General features: G+C 41.6%; 1 protein-coding gene across 1 annotated transcript in view; it reads right to left on the reverse strand.

Moving 5' to 3' along the window:
- Nucleotides 1–9,409: 9,409 nt before the first annotated feature.
- Samd5 (sterile alpha motif domain containing 5) overlaps nucleotides 9,410–16,715 on the reverse strand; it is a 49,361-nt gene continuing 42,055 nt past the window's right edge. Inside the window, exon 2 of the mRNA NM_001108901.1 lies at nucleotides 9,410–11,152. Within this exon, the coding sequence (NP_001102371.1) occupies nucleotides 11,090–11,152 (63 nt within the window). The 3' untranslated portion in view covers nucleotides 9,410–11,089. The remainder of the gene's footprint in view (nucleotides 11,153–16,715) is intronic.

Consider the following 16,715-nt stretch of genomic DNA (forward strand, 5'->3'; position numbering starts at 1 on the left):
GTAAGTGTTCTATGGTAGCATACTTTTGGGTCAGAGAACTTCTGAGGCCAACAGGGTCACAGATGAGCATGAGTCAGTAGTGATGCACATGTGTCTGTCTACCAAAAATATTGGGATAATCACTGTGTATTTACTTAGTTTTATTTTTATGAGTGATTTATGCAAAGAGATAAGTCAAGGAGAGAAACAAGCACCTCCAAGTCAGACCTACACTACAGACTCCATGAGGGTTGGGTTCCCTGAACCAGCATGTACAAACAGTAGAACATACAGTCTAAAGCAATGATTCTATCACCTTAAGAGTTAATGCTTGGGGCTGGGGATTTAGCTCAGCGGTAGAGCGCTTGCCTAGCAAGCACAAGGCCCTGGGTTCGGTCCTCAGCTCCGAGAAAAAAAAAAAAAAAGAGTTAATGCTTACCTTGCTGTGTTTTGGCCTTATTGGGAACCCATGGCTCATTTTTTTCTTTCAGACTGTTTCCTTTAGGAATGGGAATGTTATTCTGCAATGCTTCGAATGAAAATGACCGAATGGCCTCGTGTAATTAGATGTTTGCCTCCCAATTGAACTGTTCAGGAAAGATTAGAAGTGCGCCCTTGTTGGAAGAGGTGTGTCACTAGGAATGGGCCAGATGCAGTCAGTCAGTCGGTATCTATCTATCTATCTATCTATCTATCTATCTATCTATCTATCTATCTATCTATCTATCTTGTAGGCAAGATATGAGCTCTCAGTTACTGCTTCAATGCTATGCCTGTCTACCACCATGTTCCCCATCGCGATGTTGATGGGCAAATGCTCTGAGGCTCTAGGCAAGTCTTCAATTAAATGTTTTGGTGTATAAGTTGCCTTGGTCATGGTGTCTCTTCAAAGCAAAAGAACAGTGACTGAGACGCTCTGCTATGCCTGTCTTACCACTGAATTTTGGAAACGCATGTTTCACATCAAGTTTACAGTTGGGGAGCAACTAGCTTCAGGACAAAATCCATCTTTGACTCTCATCTTTGATTAAAATGATGAAAGGGACTCCAGACTTAGGCCTTTGACTTGGGATGAGTTAAGACTAGGAGAGCTCCTGAGGTGGAATATATATTACATATCCTTTGAAGTGGATTTGGAGAAGTCACAAGTAGAAAGCAGTGCTTTGGATGTAGTCCCTCCAAAACTCTCAGTTTCCAACATAACTGTATTAAGAGGTGAGAGCTTCTGGAAGAAACTGTCTGAGGGGGCTCAGCTCTTACAAATGAGATTAAGACCATCACAAAAGAGGTGCTGCATCTCATTCATTCTCTTTCCATTCTGCCTTCAGCCATGTGAGGTCATGGCTCAGCATGGCGTCAGCTTCCCCACAGAGGTTACAGCCCTCACTAGCAATTAAACCTTCCCAGCTGCCAGAGCCTTGCAAAAATAAATGACCTAGGCTTGGGTTTTCTTTTACAGCACAAATGGGCTCAACAACATCTTCAGCTCTTCTCACACCTGAAACAAACCCCCTCCCCTCTCCCACCCCACTCCACCACTCCCGGGTAATTCTTGCCAATCTGTGCTCTCTAGTTTCTTGATAGAAGAGTGTTTATATTTGACTCTGGCAATAATTTTCAGTTCCATGGACACAAAAAGGTTAAGAAGGCAGGCTTAAAGTAACCCTATTGGAACTTAAATTTCAAATTCTTGGTTATTAGATACGTGACTTTGGATTAAGTTACCAAAAACTCATATTGATCTAAGTTTCTTCAACTAGAGAACGGGAATAATTCATACAAGAGAAAAAAAACTTTGCATAGTTGTTGTGGAGATTATGTCAAGGGTTTAGTTGCTTGGTATATATTAAGTGTCCTTTTAATGTTCTGTAACTGATTTATGAATACAAGCGTCTTCTCTAATATATCTTGTAACAGTTTTTAATTCATAAGTCACAGACTTTCCTTTTTAGATCCCTACCCCGTCCTCCCATCTGTCAACAATGCCTACCTGTTATTTGCATCTTCCCTAAATATAAGATCTTCAGCTAATAGGTTTATACATTGTTTTAAGGGCATAACTTGACTGTCATGTGATAGAACAGACTTAGTGACTTATATAAGGTCCCTGGGATTTGGGATTCTAAACGCTTGAGGCCTTCCCCTTTCTTGCATGTAATCCGTGCCTACAAGAAGGATGAAAGAAAACTAGTATATAATCACTGCTGAGTGCCACGATCCCTTTGAAGTCAAGCCATTATAATTCTCAGAAGCTCTAAAGGGTTCAAGGTCAGGTCTGAACAACTATTCCTAAGTACTCACCTTTCTACTGGTAGGAAGCAGAGGTAAGTAACCTTAGGGGGACAACAACCTTTTAAAGGGACAAACTTACGAAACACAAACTAACATTAATCATACCTAAAACAGAGAGTGTACAAAATGCTAAGAGAATGCTTATCCTTCAAAACATCTTTTGTCTTAGTTACAGTTTCTATTGCTGCAAAGAGACGCCATGCCCTTAGCAACCTTTATAAAGGAAAACGTTTAATTGGAGTTGAATTTAACAGTTCAGAGGCTTAGTCCATTTTTGTCATGGAGGGAAACAATGGCAGCATATAGGCAGACTTTGTGCCGGAGGGGCAGCTAAGAGTTCTACATGTTGATCCACAGGCAGCAGCAGGAGACTGTGAGCTACACTGGGTATAGCTTGAGCTTATGAGACCTCAAAGCCTGCCCCACACAGTGAAACATTTACTCCAACAAGGTCACGCCTACTCCAACAAGGCAGTATCTCTTAATAGTGCTATTTCATATGGGTCAAGCATTCAGATACATTAGTCTATGAGACCATACTATTTTGAACACCCACATCTCTTTATTTTGTCTGACAGAAACCATATATTAACATGTAACAGGCGACAACCCCAGTGAGACCAGTTTTCATTTCAGGAGTAGACTGATCCTCAGTTTAAGTTGTAGGAGTCGAAGACACTTCCTCTGACAATTTAAGAAAATAAAATCTTCATTTCAATCAGGTGTCATTTTATTAATTGGTAGAGAACATAAAATTTTAATTGGTAAACTACTGAAACTTAGGATTTTTATATAAAAGAAAACTGGAAATCTAGAAAACCTGAATAACAGTGGAGCCATGCTTGCAAATGTCTAACAATGGGAAATGTGGTTGACTCAGTCTGAAGACAAAGGGCAAGATGGCCTGCAAATACAGAAGACACGGTGTTCTGCCAGGGTTTTGAAAATCCTAGTAGAACCAACTCATTGACCCCGGAGTTCATTTACTTTCAGCATGAGCATTCATTCAGTCATTCTTCAGTTCACTCAGTAACGTTTCCAAGAGCCAACATAGTACCAAAATGGAAAGGAAGCACCACATTTGAGCAAGCTTAGTTGGGGCTAAAAGGACATGCTGCTGGCTTGGTGAAGGCCACCAAAGACCTCAGGCAATGTCACTTCATTATTTCCTCCTAGAGACCTCCTATTACTCACTTACCATCTGTTTCTCAAACCTTACCCAGGGTGTGTTTGGCTCTTTTCTTCCCAGAATGCTTTCATAGACGGGAGGAGGAAGGTGGAAGGAGAAGTGGCCTAGACAATTCTACTCACCAGGAAAGCCAAGAATGGATTCAGAGTCTCTGAGTTGCAGACAAAGATTTAGGACAAAATTAAACGTTCGTTCTTCTTCCCGAGGGGTTATTTTGTGAATGTTCCTGGGGAGATTGCTGAACTTTCAGGCAGAAGTTAGAGTTAAATTGATTGAACTGATAGGGATATGAAAGATCGCTCACTGAACACAGAGTTCACAATCAATGTTCATTACTCAACCAAGAGGCAGATGAGATTCCACAGACATCCTGTTTTTGTGCAAGAATGTATTTTAAAGTGGAAGATGCTAGCCAAAAACGTGTCCATAATCATACGAATCTACTGTCTTCGGGGGTGGGGGTGAGTCTAGGAGGGAGCAACAAGTAACTTCTTCATTTAAAAATGTTTAAGATTTCTCTTTTAAATTAACAAAAATTCTCTGCGGGGCACCAGATGGCCTGGAATCAAACTAGGGGCACTCATTATCCAGATTCAGATGAAAGACTTTTTAGAAGCTGCCTGATGTGAGCTGATTTTTGCTAATGACATAAACCATTTATTCTCTATAAAACTCTCATCGGTGAGCGTTGCTGCATACACACAGCTTTCTAACTCGAAAAAAAAAAGTGTTTCATGATCATGAACTTTTCTAAATATGCTTATGAAATCAAGGAAAACTTGGAGGTGAAATATTGGGTTTTATAGCCTAGTCCTGGTTCCTGGAGGGGCCTGGGCCTACATGAACAAGTGCCAAGGCTAAGTCATGAACCAATGGTCTAAGATCAACCTCTGTGAGCTCTAGAAAAATGAGTCTTTTTAAAGGACGTCATAACATTCTGTAAGTATATGTACTAGACCTTACACTGGACAAAAAAAAACCAAGAGTAGGGCACTTGGGAAAAAAACAAACTACATCTTTATATTAAATTTACTTTTATCTCATATTCAATGTAGATAAAAACAATCACTAGAAATTATCAAGGCACATATAACCCAAAGCATTGTCATCCAATCTAATGTTTGGGGGGCTGTGACAAGCAAATAAAATGATTATCCTGCTTTTTCTAAGATCCTCAAATCCTAAAGCAATTATGTTTGGCTTTGGATTCAGGAGTCACAGTCTAATGCTGTCTGTAAGACATGGCTTATCTACAGTTGAATTGCAACAGTCCTCAAGTGGATGCAGTGTTCCGGGAGCCCCAGCAGATGCACACGCAGAGGAACTGATGCAGGGCCCTTCCTATCAATCAACACACCCCTCCACTCGGCATCCCATAAAGAAAGGTCGCTTTGTTCGCATGTAACCTTCCCACAAATCTACCCGAGCTCCTGTGATGGACTTACGTGTAGTTTTACGTGCATTGTGGGTGACTCCCTTTGCAGCTGGAACGCTGGCTCTCTGTGCTGACCATGTTGCTATCATAGCATAAACATTCACAGATTACCAGCTTAAACAATGTGCAAATTGTTGCCTTCGTCAGAATGGGAAAAGACTACAAAAGAGGCCAAGATGGAGCCACTGTGAAAATCGTGACATTTATTGAAGGGGAAACATAGGTTTGAAAATCACAATGATGCATACACGATATGGTTCACAGCCTAAATGTTTCAGTTAGGCTCTTCGCAGACTAGCCACATATAAGTCCCTTCATGAGGAAGCACCTCCAAGCGGGGAAAAGGTTACTTTGTCATTGTGTTTACAAACCCAGATGGTAGTTTTTCCAATCAGAAAATCTGTGCTTGACCCCTTATCTCAACTTGTGGGTCACAACCTCTTTGCGTGTCGATTGACCATTTCATAGCAGTTGCATATAAGATACCTGGCATATCAGAGAGTTATATTATGCAGTAGTAAAATTAAGGTTGAAAAGTAGCAAGTAACATAATTTTATGGTTGGGGGTCATCACAATGTTAAAAAAACAAAAACCTGCATTAAAGGGTTGCAGCATTAGGAAGGTCCAGAAACACTGATTTAAAAGAACATGTTGACGTCTTAGCCCTGCCCACAAACCTCTATATAAGCACAACTTTTCAATGGATGACTTTAATAACCCAACCTGTATCTCATAACATGCTCAACCAACGGGGCAGCATAATGAATGGTAGACTGTCTAACATATGCCTCATTTAACATTCCACCTTGTTTTTGAGACTTTGTATATAGTATTTTATCTTTGGGATAAGAAAAATTCACCTAATAAAAGATATTACACAGTATATATCTATTACAAATGTCCGGTTTAAATGTTCAGAAGTTCACTAATTGGATTTTGGCCCAGTGGAAGAAATTTAAGAAAAACTATTTTAAAAAAACAAAAACAAAAACAAAACACCCTTTGTTTGTTTGTTTGTTTGTTTTCTTTTTAGATAAAGGAGAGAAAAAGAAGAAAACATCACACAGCTCTTATTATGAAATTTAACCACTCACCTTCCCTTAAAAGTATCTTTAATAGAAGCAATAAAACAAAACTTTATTTTCAGAACTTAGACAATTTAAAAAAGAAAATATCTATTTTGATAAGTAAAGAGAGGAAAGAAGGTTGATCAGTTTACTGCCTTTTCCTCCCCATTTACATGTGATAGAAATATCTAAACTAGTAATGATTGGTCGTGCCAGGAAGTTACTGGATTTTTATCTCATTAGAACATAATAATACATAGCACTAGAGGATTTTAAAATCGAGAATCTGACACTGTAGAATATCTGATGTAGGAATATGTAAATAATGGTAAGACTCATTATGAGAGTGGAATCGGAATATTCTAGAAACCAAAGCCTAATGTGGTTTGCTCTGAGCAACCTGTTGTTGCTTAGTAAATCGTCTATGCACACACCCCTATGATTTTATTCTGTTACTAGCTTATCTCATGTACAAATTCCCCAATTCCTGCCACTTGGTTGGAACTAAGTTTTGGCCATTGGAGACTGGGTCTTCTTCTCATTTTTGTGGCCCTGGCTCTAATACTCTATTTTATTCCCTTGGATCCTTTGAAAGTGTGGGATAATTCATCAGCCTGGACGAGTTACTTTCACACCAACTTAGACATTACTCATAGTAGATGTGAGTGAAGCATCTCCCACACATTTTATTTTCTTCAATGTCTCTTTCTGCTGTTCTCCAACTCAAGAGAACCGGTTTACGACACTCAGTGATAAAAATATTCAGACTCGATGGTGTCAGTTCTGCCCCTGCTCACTGGTCTGAGTGGTTTCTTTCCACAGCTTAGAAAAGAGCGAGCTGATCCCTCACCTTTGCTTGGCAGGATGCCTCACAGACGTAGATGCAGCGATGAGGGAAGCCACTCCCTGGCTTAGCTTGTGCAACACAGGACTGCACTCATCTGCCACACCCACTCCCTGAATGTATACCTGATGTTGTTATAAAAGCAGGAACACTAACAAAATATCTATATGTGTGCCCATATGACAATTTCTCCAGACTAGAAAAATGCTGGGCTTTATGAACCTGATCACTCTTTTTGCTGGGTGGTGGTGGTGGTGGTGGTGTGTGTGTGTGTATGTGTGTGTGCTTGTGTGTGTGTATGTGTGTGTGCTTGTGTGTGTATGTGTGTGTGCTTGTGTGTGTTATGTGTGTGCTTGTGTGTGTATGTGTGTGTGCTTGTGTGTGTATGTGTGTGTGCTTGTGTGTGTATGTGTTTATGTGTGTGTGCTTGTGTGTGTGCTTGTGTGTGTGTGTATGTGTGTGCTTGTGTGTGTGTATGTGTGTGTGCTTGTGTGTGTGTGTGTGCTTGTGTGTGTGTGTGTGCACGCACACACGTGGGCCAGAGGACAACCTCAGATGTTGTCCTTCAGATGCCATCAACTTTATGTATGTGAAAGAAAGACAGGTTCTCTCACTAATCTGGAGCTAACAAAGTAGTCCAGGCTAGCTCCAGGGATCCAACTATCCCCCCTTCCCTAGCACTGGATTACAAGTACTTGCCACCATGTTATCCTTTATAAATGAGGATTCTGGGGTCTAACTCAACCCTGTGTGCTTGCAAGGGCAGCCTCTTCCCGACTGAGCCACCTCCCCAGCCTATTGTACAGTTAAGTCAAATTCTCTTCATTCAGCTGCTAATCATTCGTGGAACTCCTATTGTGACCGCAAGGGTAGCTTTTTTGAGCTCAAAAGAAAGCAAAAGTCCCGATTTAATAGACAGCAGCAGGACATGTCAATATATGCTTGAGTTCTCCAGTTAGTCTTAAGGTAATCTCTTCCACATAAGAGGAAATGAATGAAATAACTGAAATTCAGGAAGGGCGTTGGGGAGAGTCGGTGAGCGCCTGCTAATGCCTTGCCTGAGCCAAAGACTGAGAATAGATGTGAACTGGAGAACGCTTAAGCCTCTTAAGAAGTGGAGGGAGATACTTATTTTTGCCATTTGTGGACATGAGAAAAGAAGCTTTAAGTTTCAGAATTACTTGCAATGATTCCCCAAGCTGTACTGCGTACAGCTTAGGTGCCTAGCAGGGTCACCACGAGAAAACACTCCTGGGGTAATTCTAGAACTTGAACTACAATCTGTGGAATTTCAAAGGAAAAACTCACTGCTCACTGTCATCCTGTAGCTCATCTACCAACCATGTTGGGTCTCTCTTATCTAAGAAACTGCTTGATCTGAACTGAGAAACTGCACTGTAGCCAAAAATTCAGGGCTTTTTTTTTCCCTCTCTGAGATTTCTGACTTTGTTCTTCCCTTAAATTGCCATTTTCTGTGTCTAGAAACATCTCTCTTCCCCCTTCCACCATCACTGCCTGATTATGTGATTGTGTAATTGTGTGCGTGCATGTGTGATTGTGTGTGTGTGTGTGTGTGTGTGTGTGTGTGTGTGTGTGTGTGTGTGAGAGAGAGAGAGAGAGAGAGAGAGAGAGAGAGAGAGAGAGAGAACATGGAGGCCAAAGATTCCTCTGCAGGCAGACCTTGTTGTGGTTCCTCTGTTTTGATTGCTTATAATTCACCAAACAGACTAGGAGGCCAGCCAGCAAGCCATGGGGAACTTGCTGTCTCTTCCTCCCCAGTGCTGACAATATAACCCATATCACCACACCTGGCCTTTTTTTATGGAGGTTCTAGGGTTCAAAAACATTGGTCCTAATGCTTGCGTGGTACACACTTGACCAACAAAGCTATCTCCATTAGTCCCTCCTATTTTACTCCGTTTTGTTCTGATTTGCTTAATGAGATAGAATCTCATTACGTAACCTAGGCTGGCCTTGAGCTTGGAATTCCGCTGGGATTATGGATGGGTGCCACCATACTGGGCAAAGTAACATTTAGCATCAGTGACGTATACTTGCATTTAAGATGAAGAAAATTTTGCTATTATTCCCTAAACCTCTCAATATTATAAACTAAGACCCTGTCACTTATGACTTAATTTTCTGGGAACTATGAATCATCGCCACGGTCAGGATTTGCTGTTATATTTTCATCTTCTACAGTTAGATATTAAGGAAATCACCAGCATGTAGATAAAAGGGGGGGGGGGGAAGCATAATGAGAAATTGACTCTTGAAGATAAGTCCCTAGAGATGCAATTCAAGGTCAGAATTCCTTTCATGGCTTCTTACTTCATCTGGATTCAATACAAAGGAATTAGCAAGCTTCTTTTCATTGGTTCTCTTCCCAAGTTTATCCTTCTAGCTTTACCTTAGACATCTTTCTGACCCACTGGCTATACCACCATCCTAAATTGTGACTCATAACTTAGGTAGATTATTGTTAATTTCAAATTCCAATAGTGGCATGGAGACAAGATTTAGATTTCGCCAAGTAATTGAAGTCGGACATCATTCAAATTGAAAATAAAGCTTGAAAGGACCCTAGGGCCATTTTTTTGGTCGTAGAGGATTTTATTCTATTGCCTCCAGGGAAAATAATAGATTTTTTCAGAAATTGGGTCCTTGCTAGCCACAGTTCAACAAATGCATGCAAATGTACATCTGCGAAATAAATCTGCCACAGATGCGGCACCTGGAAATGAGGCCTCAACCAGGAAGCCGTTTATTATCACAATAAATCATATCAGTAATCTATGCAGACACCCACACCTCTTTAAAAAAAATCAAACAGGTATTTTACAGATCAGCTTATTTGAAAAGGTGACAAGCAATTGACTGTATGTGGCTCATAAGGGACAACTCACACACGTGCTCTTAGAACTTAATTTCCTTACACTTGTATTTAAAGCTCAAGAAAGGCTTTGCGCAGTGCCTAAAATCATCTCTAAAGGCAGCTCTAGTGGTTAAACTTTAGATTACAAAAACAAAAAACAGTATTATGGCATGAAACGCCTCTGGAGATGTAATCCCTTCTTAATCGGCTACCTATTTCTAGAGACAAAGTGACTGTCAGTCTCTTGCCTTTGAAAGTTTGCTGTTCATGTCCATAATTGCAGTGATACAAGCTGCATCTTTGCTCTACTCCTGAGTCGTGAAACGATGTTTCCACAAGCACAGTACATCCGAGGGGCTCTCTAGACTTGCCAGCGTCAGATGCTTGCTAACATTGTCAAATCACCTGGAGCCCTTCCTCAGCGAGGTTTAGACCCCATCACCAGGGTTGTATTTTCTTAGCAGAAAAGTGGACTAGCAACACCCAAAGGAAATAATGATGAGGAAGTAAAAAAAAAATACTCCAGGTTTCCTTCCCTTTTCCTTTATTCTCCTTGTGCACAGATGGGACAAGGCTCCTCTTGCCCACTGCCAAGGCCCACTTCCCTGCCCAACACCTGATATCAGAAGCATAGGGGGATGGGGGAGTTTGAGAGAAAGCATCTGGGGAAGGTGGGCAAGGACAAAGAAGAATATGAAGAGCTGACATGTATGGGCTATGGCACTCCTAATGTAACAGTCATCCCTCCACCAGATTAAAACTGAAAACCCAGAAAAATAATTTCTTCCTTAATCTGTCAGTGTTATGGCTACACTTAGATGTGAAACCACTATATAAAGTACCTAAAATAAGAGTTCCTTCCCCCAAACTAGCTTATATAGAATTATATGAAATATTGTAACTTAACGAAAACAAGGCCCTGTACGAAGTAAAATAACATGTATGCTAAAAAATAAAATGAAGGCTACTGTTCTCGAGACAGAGGCTAATTTGAAAGCTATCTAATTAAGTAGCTATTGTAAGAAACCTATTTTACGTAGTTTGCTTAAAATTAGTAATTCCCCACAAGTCTTAGTCAACCCCATCTATGATGATGAAAAAAAATTCAAAGAACAAAGGAGAGAAATTCCAAGAGATGTATCAGACTTCTTTCCACATGGAGTGTCCACTGAAAATCAAATCCAACATATTTCCATAGGTGGTCTGTCACTGCCTCTCTCCTGACTACTACACGTGAGTTACTCGGCTGACTAAGCTGATAATTCCAGAATTTTCCGAGCAAAAAGTTAAGCTGATGAGTGTTTGCAGAGTCACCATCCAGTTCCCCTTGTGAAAGAACGTTCTAAGTACGCCCCTTTCCAGTCTTCGGCACCTCATCAGTCCAACACGGGCTTTCAAAAATGATATCTAGCGGTTCTGTGATGACTTCGGCCAATTCATTAAGTACTCTAGGATGCCGGCCATGGGGACCTGTGGATTTGAACATATCTGGGTTACTGAGGTTATGTTTTGCCCATTCTTCCCCAAGTCCATCACGGATGACGGTTGAAAATGGCTTTCAGTGCCTCTGCCTTTTATGGATTCACTTTCTTGTTTAAGCTAATGAAGAACAACACATTATATTCTAAAGCCTTTGGTTTACTTTTAAATGGTCTCCCTTTTTTTTTCCCTCCCCTCATGTATGTCCCTTGTTAGAGAAGGAGAAGACGAAAACCTCAAATCTACCTTACAACAGTTCAGATTTCTCAATCACATGGTTCAATAACACGTTAGCAGCTTTTAATAGCAGAGCCAGCCACAGCCGACATCCTGCAGAAGCCCCAAGTGTTAATGGCTGTCTATCTCACGTGCAAAGGCAACTTTTGTATTCAACTTGGAACTGTGGCCGCTAGCGCTAATTCGGAATGCATCTTCCAAAATAAAAACAATTCACAATCATCTTTAATCATTATCTCTTGTATGCATAAACAATGATTTCTTCTGCCAGGCATTTCAGAACTGTGAGCTGGAAGGAGACAAATAGGGATTTCTGGGAAAGCAGAAATACATTGCTGTGTGGCTATTGGTGTCCAGAGCCTCGGGTTTATGTTACGTTGATCATCTCCAAGGTCTTACAGGTGTTGACAGCTTTAACCCCTTTACTGTCACATTGACTCCTCTGAAACTAAAAGACAGACACAGATGATAGTTTTCTGGCTGTCTGTTATACTCCACCATATGCAGAGAATCCCCTGACATGCTCAGGACAGACAAAGAGGAGCAGGAGGAAAAGGAGAGGTTAAAGAGACAAAGACACCTCACACTTGCCTCTCTCTGGCTTCCGTGTTTCTTGGATTAAACATGGGGTCTGGGGTTCTTGGTCTGTTTGTGTTTGCTCTGCGTTTGCTGTTGTTTGTTAGAAAAGGTTCTTTGGGGGAATGGTTGAATATGCTTTTGGTTTTGTTTTGTTTCCTAGTCTATCTCAGTTCACCCTTATACTGAGGTTTATTCTTTGATAGGTAACAATGCCCCTCAAACACAAGGCATTTTGCCGATTCCATAAAGACTCTTTTAAAGAATTAATTTATTCATCTAACACCTCTCAGAACGCACCCTTCTCACCCTTGCTCCTGCAATGGCTGCCTGCTGACTGCAACTCATAGCTAATATGCCATTAACTCTTAGCGTGGGAGACACCATAATCAGGCAATCTAAGCTGGTAGGAAGTATTACTGACCAAGCTTAATCATTCTCCTTTCCAGAGAGAGAACTATTTATAGTCCTCTGGTTTGGTATTTGGCTTTCACTTAAGAAAACCTCACTAATAATTAATATATTCCAAAAGTCACCTTTAAAACAATCTAACTTAATTCAATGCCTCTGTTAAAAATCACCTCCTGTTACCATCGGTGATCAAGCAATCTTTCATCTACCTTAACAAGCAGAGTTGTTGGAATGGTCTGGAGGGGGATAGGAGATTTTGGTGAAGTCCTAAGAGGAGAGATTATTGAAATACAAAGAAGGTAAAGTTGCTTCGTTTTTTTTAATGCTGTAGTATACAAATAGATAAAGGGTATTAACAACAACTATCATATTTACTGTGTTGTATAAGATAACTTTCTGTTAGCATTAGGAAGAAAACAAGTTGAGAGAGCCTCAAGTTAGGATGTAAGCAGTCATGAGGAGAAAAGGAAGACCTTGGCTGAGAAAGAATATGTTCATAACGCACCTACCCTCCTGGGTGAGGCAGAACTCGGAATGAAGTCAGCTAAATCGCCTTCATGCCCTCACATGCTCCACAGACATGTGGAGAGAATGAATGCCTTTGGACAGTCTATTATGCTTCAAGTGTTGACACCCTTCACATTAAACTCATCCGGAGACTGGAAGCATGAACTCACTTCACAAACGTAGCCACAATCCAACAGCCTCCAGAGTCTCTCCTGTTCTTGGTTCCACAAAAGCAAATCAAATTCATCCAACAAGCCCAGTCTTGCAATTTGGTTTTTTTGTTTTGTTTTTGTTTTTTATCATTCCCAAGGGAAGAGGGTGGGAGGCAGACAAACGGGATTTCCAAAACTGGGGCACGAAGAGTTTCAAGTTGGGAGAGCAGTAATTAGAAGAGCCTGTTGAGTTGTTGCCTCACGACTTGGGAAATGTTAAGAATTCTCCCTGTTACTGATCCTCTCAGTGCTCTGACGGCTGATACACACTGATATCCCACAGCCTAGTCCTCACAGGTCCCACTCAAGCGAGTTAAGAATGAGCAGACTCAGAATCTTGACAAGCTAAGCAAACGATTAAGACCTCTTAGAGTGAAACACGCGTTTGACAATACAGCTCGTGCACCTTACTTTTTCTTTTTTAAATAGCCCATTTTCCCCCTAAACTACATGGCATTCTCATATGAGAAGAATGGGTCTCTATCCATTCCACAAAGAAAGTATCAATATATTCACGGTCGTTAATGTCTTCTTCCTTGGTGAGATGAAGATGTATCCCCATGGTGGGTAGAGAGCTCGCCTAACATTTAAGAGGTCTGGCCTTTCGTTCTCAGTACCACAAGAAGGGTTGATGCGGCGGGGAAGGGAGGAAAAATGAGAAGAAGACCCATGAAAGTAACAGTGTGTCTGGTGGGCTCTCAAATGTCTCCAAATCCAATCCGAGGATGAATGAATGCTGCATTGTTCTTAGGCCTTAAAACAGCTGCAGTTTTCCTGTGCTTAAGGACTAGATGTGCTGAATGACTAAAAGAAGGGCATGAAGTTACATGGGTTTGGCAAACGCCTGTACTCCCAGCACTCGAAATTGGACAAGGAACATTCAGAAGCCCAAGGCCACCCTGAGCTACCTGGTGAGTTGGAGATCAGCCAGACTACAAGAGACCTTGTCTCAGAGAGTGGGAGAAGAGAAGGAAGGAGCGAGAGAGTGAGAGAGTGAGAGAGTGAGAGAGTGAGAGAGTGAGTGAGTGAGTGAGTGGGTGAGTGGGTGAATGTGAGTGGCAGAGGGCAAAGGAGGAATACTAAGTTTCCTGATGGGTGTGGTTTCACACACCCATATTCTCAGTATTTGGGAAGCTAATGCAGAATAATTTCTGTAGAGTGGAGACTGGCCCCCCAACCATAAAATCATTTTGTAATTTTGCTACAGTTGTGAATCATAATGTAATACCTGATATACAGGATATCAGGTACGCAATCCCGTGGGGGGTCACGACCTAAAGTTTGAGAGCCCCTGTCCTAAGCAAAGTCCTACCTTTCTCAGTCCAAAAAAATAACAGGAGATGGGGCATGGTTGAATGTCAAAAACCCTAGATTCAGTAGGTCATGAAGCTAAAACAAAAACATCTGTCACCAACTACCTAGGGTTCTTCAACTGTGGTTGTCTCCTTTTATCACCTAGGAGACAATAGCATTTTCCTTAGTAAGTTTCTCTGGGAGACAGCTGATATCACCCCCAAATACAAGGAAAGTACAGAGATACTTAACCGTTCAGGAGGGCCATTTTGTTTTAATTGAAAAACTAAATATGGAGACTGTGTGGCTGTTAGATTTGCACCTGCGCTGTTCTTTAGAGTATTATCAGGTAGAAACTCACTTCTCAGGATGGGTCTGCTTGCATGAAGCTCTGGTTGCCTCTAATTAGGAGAAGAACCACAAGCTCAAAAGAACAACAGACTTGAAGTTGCCTTAAAATCAGAACAATGAACGGAGGAAAATAAGATCTCAAAAGATGTTGATTTTCAAGTACAAAATCATGGCTTCTTTGTGGTCTAGACTGTGTCTCTTTCCCCCCGCCCCACCTCATTTCTCAGATTTGGGTTATAATATTGGTAGAGATCGCCAGAACTATCTACAGTGTATCATTCTTACATATAATTCTCATCAGAGTAAGCTCCTGTTGGGGAATTTTAATGTAGAAAGTTATTTTCCTTCACTTACAGAGAGAAGAAGTAACACGAGTCACTAAGCCCCTATGGGTCCTGATGGTCATTTTTAGATTTTTCCCTTCAGTCTGCTGCTTGGGGATGCTCAGACAGGCCTCTGGTCCCAACAGGAGAGAAGATGTGACTTCATACTGTACAAAGAGCTGGTATTATATGACACCTTCACCCGTCTTCTATTTTAGGGAGAGCTTACAAAATAGATTTCCTTGGAATCTATGGACTAAAAGAACATCTTCTTTTTCTTTAGAAACATGTGACATGTCCTCTTTCAAATGAAGAACAGGTCCTGTTGATTATCCAATCTGTCCCCACCTTGTTGACTTAATGTTCCCTTTCTGGAGCAAATTAGATGAATTAGAGGAACTGCCTCTCCATGCCTCCTCTGGACATGAGTTTCTAATCTTCACTTCCCGACTTACCTACAGCTTTTCAGCAAATGCCAACTCTCCTAAAGAGGCTGCCTGGGAATTTTCCTACACACTTATTATTCATAAAACTCTCTGAAACACACTCGGAGGTTAAAAAAGCAAAAACATCTTTGTCTATGTTATCCTCAGGGCATTAACTGATGTTATAATTTTTCCAACTGAACAGTTATGTAAATTCGCCACTTCAAAAGCTGCTTTGCAGACCTCAGCACTGAGCACTCTTCCCCCACACAGAACCACCTGAAGGCCTGTGGTCAGCTAAGGGAGAGTCAGTACTGCAGGAGCTTCTAGAGGCCTGGAGTCAAGAGCTTCATCTAGCTCCTCCATCAGTAACAAGGGCTCAGGAATGTAACTGCGGGGGGATTCAGCGTGAAGCTTTCTGTTGTTTTGTGATAATTATCAGCCAGTCAGAACAGGAACCCAAGGTTAGTTAGGTCATCTCTCTTTTCAGAGTTTTAATAGTACGGCTGAAGAAGGGAAACGGAAATGAGTTCAGATTAGACAACGAGCTTTAGCCACAGTTCCAGGGTAGGGGAGGGGTCCCATGGTGTCCACACAGGCAAATAAGGTGATAAGGACTGCTGAAGTCAACAGGGATAATGGGCATGGGGTGGGGTGGGGCAGTAATTCTAGAGGGAAGCTGGGCCCCACCTCAGGAAGACTCAAGAGACAAATGACCAGAAGGGCTCAGATACTGGCACAACTGAGGGTCAGGGAGAGGCAGCTCAGGAGTGAAGCTCTGCTTCCTTATGTAGTAGTGGCCGGCCAAGGCTGGCTGCAGGATGAGTAGTGGGGTGGGGAGACGCTAACAAGACTGAAGTCCACCCACCCAGACCACTTCAGTGTGGACATTGGTCTCTCGTAAGAAAGCAGCACTGTGCCAGGGCTTTTGGAGTTTCTCTCTACACTATAATGCCAGATCTCCAAACATGATCAAAGCCTAGGAGTATAATACCAAAGACTGGAGATCCCAAGGTGCATGGTTCAGAGTGGTTGGCCCTCTAGTGAAGTTCTTTGAAACACCCTTACTTGGTGCTCTGTGGATGAAAAAAGCTCCTGGTGACGTTGGTCTCTACAGTGTTCCGGGCCCCTCTCCTTGTTACTCCTCTTTCCCTACCCCTGTCTCATTTTCTTACTTGTAATGATGTCCTCTGTAACTATTAATTAACAATCTTTGAAA

The sequence above is a fragment of the Rattus norvegicus genome, chromosome 1, assembly GCF_036323735.1.
Source record: "Rattus norvegicus strain BN/NHsdMcwi chromosome 1, GRCr8, whole genome shotgun sequence".
In the NCBI taxonomy this organism is placed as follows: Eukaryota; Metazoa; Chordata; class Mammalia; order Rodentia; family Muridae; genus Rattus; species Rattus norvegicus.